Source organism: Dreissena polymorpha, chromosome 10, assembly GCF_020536995.1.
Source record: "Dreissena polymorpha isolate Duluth1 chromosome 10, UMN_Dpol_1.0, whole genome shotgun sequence".
Taxonomy (NCBI): Eukaryota; Metazoa; Mollusca; class Bivalvia; order Myida; family Dreissenidae; genus Dreissena; species Dreissena polymorpha.
In genome coordinates this window covers 72,523,592-72,535,822 of record NC_068364.1, presented here as the reverse complement: position 1 = coordinate 72,535,822, position 12,231 = coordinate 72,523,592, and the positions used below count along the sequence as shown (strand labels likewise).

The 12,231-nt window shown below is 36.4% G+C and overlaps 1 protein-coding gene and 1 long non-coding RNA gene across 2 annotated transcripts; one reads left to right on the top strand and one right to left on the bottom strand.

Annotated features, from left to right (window-relative positions):
• Nucleotides 1-4,355: 4,355 nt before the first annotated feature.
• On the bottom strand, nt 4,356-6,571 carry LOC127847392 (uncharacterized). Its single transcript, XR_008033955.1, has 3 exons — nt 6,242-6,571; nt 5,255-5,336; nt 4,356-4,669 (listed from the first exon to the last, which is right to left on the bottom strand). It is a non-coding gene; the product is annotated as an uncharacterized LOC127847392 (long non-coding RNA).
• A 3,546-nt stretch (nt 6,572-10,117) lies between these two features.
• LOC127849228 (keratin-associated protein 5-4-like) lies at nt 10,118-10,525 on the top strand. The gene has a single exon (XM_052381948.1). The coding sequence runs from the start codon at nt 10,118-10,120 to the stop codon at nt 10,523-10,525; it is 408 nt and encodes a 135-aa protein (XP_052237908.1).
• Nucleotides 10,526-12,231: the final 1,706 nt, after the last annotated feature.

The window sequence follows — 12,231 nt, the reverse complement described above, 5'->3', positions numbered from 1 at the left end:
ACGTAAAATACCAGGAACAGACGAACATCAGAGCTTATTTATTTAAGATAAATATAAACAGAAAGTGGAAAATATAAACGCCAACAATTCAGTCAGTTAATAATAACCTCATTTAAATACATCAGCCTCCATTTAAGCATGCCCCTTGACGCTACAGATCGAAAACTTTCTTATGGTAGTTTTCTTATTCATATTACTAAAAGAACAACTGTCGTAACTATTTTTCCTGGACAGAACAACGATATCAATAAAGTGAACTTGACGGAAAATACTCGTGTTTAATTAAAGCAAATTCTAAAAAAACATATTCACACAATGGCTGTAACTACAACAGAGAGCCCATATGAGGGGCATGCATGTTTTACAAACAGCCCTTGTTACTCCAGGACTCCAGGGGTCAGTTGTTCGAGGCCTGCTGAGGGTTACCTTTTTTTAAATTTTATGATTGGTTTTTTACTGGAGCTTTTTGTATCCAATGTTTACATTTATCAATATAAAGCATTTAATGACAAACTTCAAAACATGCCAAATTCTGTGAAAAGGCCCTTTAAATTAGGCTTTAATTTATAATATGTATGTATTTGCTGGATCTGTTGCAAATATATTTATAAACTGGATTACTACTGAATAACCTTAAACCATTCAATTTTACTTACTATATACCGGTCAATGTGTCAAGATAATCATTATTTTTCAAATGTGTAAAGCCAGCTAGCTTAGTTGGTGGTTCGATCCTCTGTCCGTTCAGTTTGAAAATGAACTTACCCAGGAAGAGTAAGTTGGTTACGCCAAAAAAACACCAACACCCCCCCCCCCCCCAAAAAAAAATAAATTAAATGTCTTCGCAGTGTTACTCAGCGTGTGTTGCATGTTTAAGATCTCCAACTAATAATATTGTATGCTAATAATATACATGTACGCATTGCTAACTGTGATGCCCCTTCTCAAAGATTTGTGTGTTACATACTGTATATTCTTCCTCATACTTCATACACAAATGTATGAGTGGAAATTGAAGTTATATTATGAAATTATGTTCAGTTATTTGTTATTGTGACTTCTCGTTGTTACTTATTGTATTGGCAAAACGTAGCACCTGATAATCTTGATGAGGTTTATTGACACCTTCATGGCGATATCGCATACAGTATGACAGTATGGACTAACACTCAACTAAATACAAACACATGTCTTGAAATACAATCGAAGAAGGTAGACATGGGGTTGATTTTACTAGAATAAAATAAAATGCCATGTTTCACCTCATAAAATACTTTAAATTCATGTAAATGCCTTAGCATAAAAGTTCGTATTTTTATTAATTTTTTTGTGGACACATATTTGTAGTTTACTGATTTTATAAAAAAGAAAAGGAATTTGCATCGTAAATTTTCCAATGTGATTGTGTTTAATTTGTGTATTGATCAACTTACTTAATCAACCAAAATCAATATCCCATGAATACTTCTGACTTTACAGTTCTTGTCATCTGAACAAGAGCAACTACATAGAAGCATTTTTTATTTAATTGCCATGTTTCAAATATTAAAAAAGCATACCAACATAATAATTTAAACTTCTTTATTAATTGACCATCTTGTTTGGAAAGCACATTCTAAACGATTCTAAACAAGAGTTCTGCAGTCGAAGACATATGCCCCCCCCCCCCAAAAAAAAAAACAACAGGGCTTTGACCTAGTGACCCCAATTTCAATATTGACCATATATTGATCAGAAACGATTTTGACACTTATTCAGACAGTGACATTTGACCTAGTGACCCCAATTTCTGTAGGGGTCGTCTACTGTCCAAGGCCAATGCACATGTGAAGTTTCAATCCAATCGGTCATTCCATTGACGAGTTATTAAACGGAGTTGATTTTCACACTTATTGTGACAGTGACCTTGACTTTTGACCTAGTGACCCCAATTTCAATAAGGATTATCTACTGTCCAAGGCAAATGCAACTGAAGTTTCAATCCAATTGATCAATCAATTGACGAGTTATTGATCGGAAACGAACTGGTCTACCGACAAACCGACCAACAGACCGACCGACATCCAGCAAAACAATATGCTCCCTCTTCTTCAAAAGGGGCATAATAAATATGTATAAGGCATCAACATTTGAAAATAGTAATTATCTCAGATTTTGCTTGAACAAACATAAAAGTTGACATCAACTACTATTACAACAGTGAATAACATGCAATCTTTTTTTCTTCATCACAAAATTTTTACCATGAAATTGCACATGCTTTAACAAATTTTCTGGAGATAATATAAACATAACTTAGAATGTTTTAAATGTACTTTATTACTTTGAATATTATATTAGCAAACATTCTTATGTAAAAGTGATTTCTTTGAATTTAAATGTGTCATATCTTGCAAACATATATTTTTAATAAATTATTCAATATTCTTTAAGAAAGACTTTGTTCTTTAATTCTGTTACACATTGAACATATATTTAATTGTATTTATTTATATTTCAATGGTTCGACATCAAACATTAAGATTCCGAATTAAATATTTAAAATGAACAAGAGCACCGCATAACGGGTGCCACCCTCGGCTGCGAAAGCTTGTCAGTTTTTTTTTTTTTTTAGAGGTCACAGTGACCTTGACCTTTGACCTAGTGACCCAAAATGGGTGTGGCGTGTAGAACTCATCAAGGTGCATCTACATATGAAGTTTCAAAGTTGGAGGTGGAAGCACTTTGATTTTAGAGGCAATGTTAAGGTTTTTGTTAAAGTTTTATACTAGAGGTCACAGTGACCTTGACCTTTGACCTAGTGACCCAAAAATGGGTGTGGCATGTAGAACTCATCAAGGTGCAACTACATATGAAGTTTCAAAGTTGTAGGTGGAAGCACTTTGATTTTAGAGACAATGTTAAGGTTTTAGCATGACGCCTACGGCGGACGTCGGATGGCGGACGGGCTGGCTATGACAATAGCTCGGGTTTTCTCCGAAAACAGCCTCGCTAAAAATGATAGCTATACAGAATTAAATCAATCTTCGTATAATATTGCATAAATGATGCAATCAATGCATAACATTTGTTTTTCAAACACTTAAAATGTGTTAAATTCTGCATTTAAAAATTTAATTGTAATTTGTCATGGAACAAAAGGTCTCACATTCCTGCCGTTAAATTAAAACTTAAATCATTAATTTATTATTATAATCCCACCACCATGAACATTATAACTGTTCTTCCATATACTGATGAAAATACTTAAAAGTAGAAATAATATAATAAGTGCTGTAAAATTGAAATGGTGCACAAACGTTCATGATAAATTATGAAGGCAATTTTCCTTACCAGTTTATCAATTTAGTTTGAATGCTTACACACATGAGAGTTCATTTTTAACAACATACTTCTTAAACATGTTAACGTTGAAAAAAATTGTATTTGTACATAAGCAATAACAATTCAAATGGCAAATGAATACCAGTCAGTAATCTAGTTTTTTTTGTCACTATGTTGTGATTTTGATTTGTTAATCACACTGTTAATAGTAAATCACTTGCAGATTTTTTATTTAAAAAGGCAAGATTCAAAAAGTACTTAATAGCTAGCATGTTACAGTGTAAATATAATTGTGCACCATAAAAATACAAAAATAATACACTGTGATGCAAGTATATGTAGGGTTAAGTTTAAGCAAATATTTCATGGAAACAAAAACGTGATTTGACATTTTCATGTACAAGGAACTAAACAATTTCTGAAATGTTTGAACACAGTAATAAAATGCCATTTGCATTTATATGTGAACATAATCTAAAACAATATTCATCAAAGAGATATTTCATGAATTGTTCATGTCATTGTTTCTAAGATTTCTAAGAAACTTTCTATTGATATCATTATTTATTAATTTGAGTTATTACAACTACTAGCAATTGGTAGAGAAGACCAGATATTTTAAAAAGTAAAAATTTCCTTAAAATTAATAGTCTATTACTTAAATTGGTGTTATGATATATACCATATTAAATACAGGAAAAAAGACAATACATCTATACAAATGTTAAAATTTACTCATTTTAATACCATCATCTCCATTTGAAAATGGCATTTAATATATATAACGTACACAAAGATTTCCTACTGAACAGAATGAGAGAAAATTGCTAAAGCTTAATATTTAAAATGTTATTAATCACAAATTAAATTTGTCAAATATTTACAAATGTGTTGAGATTATTTGTTTGCAAGGGCCTTTTAATAAAAATGTAATATATCCAAAAGAGTAACTCAGAAATATTCTAAGACTAAAGTTGTACAATCTGTCAATTCAAACCAAGATTTTCAAAACTTCTTTTTTAACCGGTCAAAACTGTGCACTGCATGGAGGGTTATATGCAGTTGCACAGCTTGAAGACCGGATCCCACAAAAAGAACTCCAGCGGTTTCTGGCAGAACTCGCACGAGGTTCTTGTGCAGGTCAAGGCCATTCTTTCCCCATATGTTGATGAGTTTCTCGACACAATCGTCCAAAATATCCGCAGTGTGGTGTGGTGGGTCCTGGGTGCAATAATCAGCTATTAATTGCCAAGTGCAACTGCTGGGTAGTTGATTGCCTGGTTGTATACGTTGTGCACGGTCATCAGCTCGTTGCTCAGTTTCATGGCAACAGTGGCTTTACCACCTGTATTCCACATAAAAACTGTATAACGTCTAGAATTAATGTTAAAGTGTTAAGAAAATTTGTAATTAATTCTAGCATAAAAACACAACAATAAAATCATAAAATTGCGCAGAAAAATCATTATGCTGAGAAAGGAAATTTTTAATTATGTTTAAAAATCGTAAAAGTTTATATAAAAAATCGTTATTTAATCCCAAAAATGTATACAGAAACGAATCAATCTCTAGAAAATTTGAGATAATGACAAACAAAAAACGTAATTTTGTCGTTTAATATCATTGTAGTGTCTTTAAATATAAATGTAACAGAAAAACAAAATGCAGAAGTAAAGCATGTAGTTGCCTTACTTTGCATAAAAATGAAAAGTGACACTTTCCATCTGTACTTACAAAAGTCATGGCACGTTCTTATTACCTAAAGTTCAGTTAATGATATAATTCACACAAGTTGCTATTTAAATGATGACAAAAATCTAGAAAAATCTTCTAAATGGAAAATTTATTTTCTGATAATATCTACAAGTGTTCTGGTTTCTGGCTATAAAACCCTTGCTTCAATTCTGAAATTATTTATATGTAAAATTACCAAGAGTTCCTGTGATGATGTCCATCTTGTTCATGCAGTCATTCTGCTCCTTGACCCCATGGCCATTCTTCATGTACTTAATCTACAAAAGTGAGGGCACACAGCATCTAAAGGTTGTTGCAGTGATATTTAGTTCTTTACCAGTCTGATATACACTTTGATGCGTTTGAACACCCTTAGACAATCAATTGAAATTAAAGACCTTTCTTACTGGATTCAAGTTTTAAAGGCTTTATTTCCGACCCTAAGGTACTTATGAGCAGCAAACAGCATAAAAAAGAGACACAACTTAAACTGGAACATAAAAAGTATAATTTACGCATGGAAAATGTATATAATTACATCTGAGGTGAGCATATACACACAAAACTACAACATTGGCCTACAAACAGATAGGAAAAATAAGAGTTACATTACAGTTATAAAAGAGTCTTTATGAAAAATCTACCACATCATCTTATGTTTCTACAATATGCACTATTTAGCATTAGCATAATAGAAATTATTTCAAACTAAACATAAAATAACTACATTCATACCCAAATATTTGATATTTGACCCTCAACAATCTATGTTCCTAAACTCTACATCAAATCTACATTTTGTGTCCTTACATTGTAAGAGGAAAGGCATTATAAGAGAATGAAGAAATGTGTATCAAATGTAGTAGAAATTCTTAAACTTGAAACATTGTTAAGGTCTGGCCAATAGAAGAAGTATAAGTATGCATGCAAATAAATGATTTAGGATCCATGACAAATACTCAGAGTATTGGTCTTTGTGAAATGTGTGAAAGAAAGCATTTTCTTGAAACACTTACAGCATCTGGTTTTCAAGATACTTTACTGTACTACAGTTTATGGAGGAAAAAAATCCAAAGGAAATGAAATAAGTATAAATTTTACAAACTCTTGCCCATTGCAATTATCATTGGCAATAAAAGGGCAGCATCAATTTACATCACTACTGGGAATAGCATAACTTTACCTTATGCCAAGGCTTTCTTGCAGCTCTGCTCCCCCTCTGCTTTTGCAAGGGCTTGGGACCTTCAAGCTTGACTCGCTGCTCACTTCTACTGGAGCTGATGTCCTACTCAAGCTGGCAGCATAAGGAGGCTTTACTGAATGGCCTGGATGGAAGTAACTCAGCAAAAACTGAAATAGATATTGACTGGGGAAGAAAATATGTTCTGTTCATTTTAACATTTTTTTTAAATACCGAGCATTTTATAGAATTGAAAAGCCTCATGCCAGATATCAAAATAGTGGCCATCTCTCTGAGTCAATCGACTTACATTTGTTTTTGTTAAAATATTTGAGTAATGGAAACCTAATGTTCTTCATGATTAATAAGCAAAAAAAACATATTTCATTATCTTAAATAAAATAAGACATTTTTGCCTTTTTACTTCAAAGTCCCAAACAGGATACTGTTTCATATTTAGAGTTTTGATTGAGTATCAATTTCTCAATACCCCTTCACAGAAACCTTTAAGTATTATTTGCATATTATTATTATTATTTCCTTGTCTGAAGTAAGTGAAAATGCCAAAATGTAAAAAAACAAAACAATGAATAAACAAAAAAGATGTAATAAATAATGTAAATTTACAAACAACAACAGGGCCAAGATGGCTCTTATTGTGATGACTACATGATGATGAAGTCCCGATGTGATGACTGCATGTTGACGGAGTGATGTTGTGATTTCTGTGTGGTGATAGAGTCCTGTTGTGATGACTGCATGGTGATAAAGTTCTGTTGTGTTAACTGTTTGATGATGAAGACCTTTTATGATTACTTGCTAGTGATGGAGTCCTGTAGTGATGACTGCATGTTGATGAAGTACTATTTTGATTACTTCATGGTGATGGAGTCCTGTTGTGATGGCTGCGTGAAAATGGAGTCCTGTTGTCATGACTGCATGGTGATGGAGTCATATTGTGATAACAGCAAGGTTATTGAGTCCTGTTGTTATTAATGCATGGTGATTAAGTCCAGTTGTGATGACTGCATGGTGATGGAGTCCTGATGTGATGACTGAATTGTGATGACCGCATGGTGATGAAGTCCTATTGACATGACTACATGTTGATGGAGTCCTTTTGTGATGACTGCATGGTAAGATGGAGTCCAATTGTGATGACTGCATGGTGAGATGGAGACCTGTTGTGATTACTGCATGGTAATGGAACTTTTTTCATTGCTGTATGGTGATGGAGTTGTATTGTGATGACTGCATCGTGATAGAGTCCTTTTGTTATGACTACATGATGATTGAGACCTGTTGTGATGACCACATGGGTGATGAAGTCTTGTTGGGATGATCGCACGGTGATGGAGTCCTGTTATGATGACTGCATGGTAATGGAATCATATTGTGATCAATGCATGGTGATTGAGTCCTGTTGTGGTGACTGCATGGTTATGGAGTCCTGTTGTGATGACTGATTGGTGATGGAGCCTGTTGTGATGACTGCATGGTGAGAACGTCCTGTTATGATGACTGCATGGTAATGGAGTCCTATTTTGATGACTTCATGGTGATAAGAGTCCTGTTGTGATGACGGCATGGTGATGGAGTCCTATTGTGATGACTTCATGGTGAGATGGAGACCTGTTGAGATGACTTCATGGTGATGGAGTCCTATTGTGATAACTACATGGTGATGGAGTTGTATTGTGATTACTTCATGGTGATGGAGTCCTATTTTGAATACTGCATGGTGATGGAGTCCTATTGTGATGATTGCATGGTAAAGGAGTCCTGTTTTGATGACTGAATTGTGATGAAGTCGTGTTGTGATCACTGCATGGTGATAAGAGTCATCTTGTGATGACTGCATGGTGATGGAGTCCTGTTGTGATGACTGAATGGTGATGGGAGTCAAGATGTGATCACTGCTTGGTGATGTAGTCTTTTTGTGATTACTGCATGGGGATGGAGTCCTGTTTTCATCACTGCATGGTAATGGAGTCCTGTTGTGATCACTGCATGGGGATATTCCTGTTGGCATGACTACATGGTGATGTAGTCCAGCTGTGATGACTTCATGGTGATGGAGTCCTGTTTTGATCAATGCATTGTGATAAGAGTCTTATGGTGATTACTGCATGGTGAAAGAGTCTAGCTTGATCACTGCCTCATGATGGAGTCCTATTGCTATAACTGCATGGTGATGGATTCCAGTTGTGATGACTTAATGGCTCTGGAGTTTAGTTGTGATATCTGCATGATTATGGAGTCCTGTTGTGATGACTGCAATGTGATGGAGTCCAGTTGTGATGACTGCATTGTGATTGAGTCCAGTTGTGATGACTGCAATGTGATGGAGTCCAGTTGTGATGACTGCATTGTGATGGAGTCCAGTTATGATGACTTAATGGTGATCGAGTTCTGTTGTGATCACTGCATGGTGATGAAGTCCTATGGTGATGACTGCATGGTGATGGGGTCCAGTTGTGTTGAATAAATGGTGATGGAGTCCAGTTGTGATGACTTCATGGTGATGGAGCCCTGTCGTAATGACTGCATTGTGATGTTGTCCAGTTGTGATGACTGCATTGTGATGTTGTCCAGTTGTGATGACTGCATTCTGATGGAGTCCTGTTGTGATGACTGCATGGTGATGGAGTCCTGTTGAGATGAATGCACGGCGATGGAGTCCTGTTATTTTGACTTCATGGTGATCGAGTCCTGTTAAGATGACTGCATGGTGATGGAGTCATATTGTGATCATTGCATGTTGATGGAGTTCTGTTGAGATCATTGCATGGTGATGGAATCTTGTTGTGATCACATCGTGGTGATGGAGTCCTGTTGTGACCAATGCATGGTGATACAGTCCTGTTGTAATGACTGCATGGTGATGGAGCCCTGTTGTGATCACTGCATGGTGATGGAGTTATAATGTGATCACTGCATGGTGATGGAGTCGAGTTGTGATGATGGCATGATGATGGAGTCCAGTTCTAATCACTGCATGGGGATGGGGTCCAGTTGTGACAACCACATGGTGATTGAGTCCAGTTGATGACTGCATGTGATTAGGGCATGGTGATGGATTCCTGTTGTGATAACTTCATGGTGATGGAATCCTGTTGTGATGACTGCATGGTGATTGAGTCCTGTTGTGATGACTGCATGGTGATGGAGTCCTGGTGTGATCACTGAATGGTGTTGGAGTCCTGTTGTGATCACTGGATGGTGATATAGTCCTGTTGTGATGACTGCATGGTGAAATAGTCTTGTTGTGTTGACTGCATGGTGATGGCATCCAGTTGTGAAGACTGCATATTTATGGAGTCCTGTTGTGATCACTGCATGGTTATGGAGTCCTGATATAATCACTGCATGGTGATGGAGTCCTGTTGTGGTCACTGCATGGTAATGGAGTCCTGTTATGATCATTGCATAGTGATGGAGTCCTGTTGTGGTCACTGCATGGTAATGGAGTCCTGTTATGATCACTGCATGGTGATTGAGTCCTGTTGTGGTCACTGCATGGTAATGGAGTCCTGTTATGATCACTGCATGGTGATGGAGTCCTGATGTAGTCACTGCATGGTAATGGAGTCCTGTTATGATCACTGCATGGTGATTGAGTCCAGTTGAGATGACTACATGGTAATGAAGTCCTGTTGCGATAACTGCATGGTGATGGAGTCCTGTTGTAATGACTGCATGGTGATGGAGTCCTGTTGTGATCACTCAATGATAATGGAGTCTGGTTGTGATGACTACATGGTTATGGAGTCCTGTTGTGATCACTGCATGGTGATTAAGTCTTGTTGTAAAGACTGCCTGGTGAAGGAGTCCTGTTGTGATCACTGAATGGTGATGGAGTCCTGTTGTGATCACTGAATGGTGATGGAGTCCTGTTGTGATCACTGCATGATGATGGAGTCCTGTTGTGATCACTGCATGATGATGGAGTCCTGTTGTGATCACTGCATGGAGATGGAGTCCTGTTTTGAGGACTACATGGTAATGGGGTCCAGTTGTGAGCAATGCATGGTGACTGAATTCTGTTGTGATTACTGCATGGTGATGGAGTCCTGTTGTGATGACTGCATGGTGATGGTGTCTAGTTGTGATGTTTGCATGGTGATAGAGTCCTGTGGTGATGACCGCATGGTGATAGAGGCCAGTTGTGATGACTACATGGTGATGAAGTCCAGCTGTGATGACTACATCGTGATGGAGCTCTGTTGTAATCACTTCAAGGTGAAAGAGTCCTGTGGTGATAACTGCATGGTGATGGAGTCCTGATGTGATCACTGAATGGTGATGGAGTCCTGTTGTGATGACTGAATGTTGTTGGAGTCCTGTTGTTATGACTGCATGGTGATTGAGTCTTGTTGTGATCACTGCATGGTGATGAAGTCCTATTGCAATAACTGCATGGTGATAGAGACCTGTTGTGATGACTGCGTAGTGATAAAGCGCTGTTGTGATGACTGCATGGTGATGGAATCCTGTTGTGTTTACTGCATGGTGATGGAATCTTGTTGTGATCACTGCATGGTGATGGAGTCCTGTTGTTATCACTGCATAATGATGGCGTCCCGTTGACATGACTGCATGGTGATTTAGTCCTGTTGTTATGACTACATGGTGATGGAGTCCTGTTGTGATCACCGCATGATGATAGAGTCCTGTTGTGATGACTGAATGTTGATGGAGTCCTGTTGTGGTGACTGCATGGTGATGGAGTCCTGTTGTGATGATTGCATAGTGATGGAGTCTAGTTGTGATCACTACATGGTGATGGAGTCCAGTTGTGATGACTGCATTGTCATAGAGTCCTGTTGTAATCACTGCACAAGAAAACTTATTCACATCTACAAACATGACACAAGCATCACATACTTAACATATAAACATTGTGGATGTCATCTTAATTGCATCTGCTACCCCCATCCCAAACCCCTTCCCCTCTGCTTTTCCAAGGGCTTGGGACCTTCAAGCTTGACTCGGTGCTCACTTCTACTGAAGCTGGCGTCCTACTCAAGCTGGCAGCATTAGAAGGCTTTACTGGATGGCCTGGATGGAAGTAACTCAACACACATGAAAAAATTAAATAGATCTTGACTTGGGAAGAAAATGTGAGTCTTTCATTCATGGTGTAATTTTTCTTAATAAACAAACATATAGACTTGTAAAGCCTCATTACCAAATATCAAAAAAGTTGCCATCACTGTGGGTCAATATGACTGACATTCATTTTTTTTTTAAATATTATGGATATAGAAACTGTGATCTCCAGAATGTTCTTCGTGAATAACAAGCTAACAAAAACACATTTCATAAGCATACATAAAATAAGAACATGTAAATTTGTTGCCTTTTTACGTCTTAGTCCCAAACAGAATACTGTTATTCCAAATTTAGAGTTTTTATGGAGTATCAACTTTTTGAAAACTCTTTACACGAACTTTAAAGTTACATTTACTTATATAATATATAATTATTATCATCAGTTTTTCTGAAGTAAGTGATGATGCCAAAATCTAAAATAAAACAAACCAAATGTATAAACAACAAACAGGCAATAAATACTGCAAACTTACAAACAACAACAAGGCCAAAATGGCTCTAGATCTCTCACCCAAGTTATGTTTCAAATTTGAAATAAGACAAAAAAAGCATGTTGCTAATAAAGTGAATATTGAGCATTTGGCCCAGATGGTGTGACCAGCTTTGCCTTGAAGAACACAATTTGATCATAACTTTAAGAGGACCGCTTTCAGATGGTATATGCAAAACATTACACTTATGAAGTTATTGTGTATCCAAAATAAAAATGGGACCCGTGGGGAATGACAAGTTTTGTATTCAGCGGCATAATTTTACCTTACATTGTTCAGGACCACTACTTAATTTCAAATACCAAATAAAAAAGCTATGGGCCTTGTGTATTCAGAAAATATTTCAAAACTTATTTTAGTACCAATGTCAATATATGAATCATAAAT

Excerpts from the sequence above, each read along its gene's own strand:
- LOC127849228 (XM_052381948.1), top strand. The coding sequence starts at position 10,118 with ATGGTGATGGAGTCCTGTTGTGATCACTGCATGATGATGGAGTCCTGT.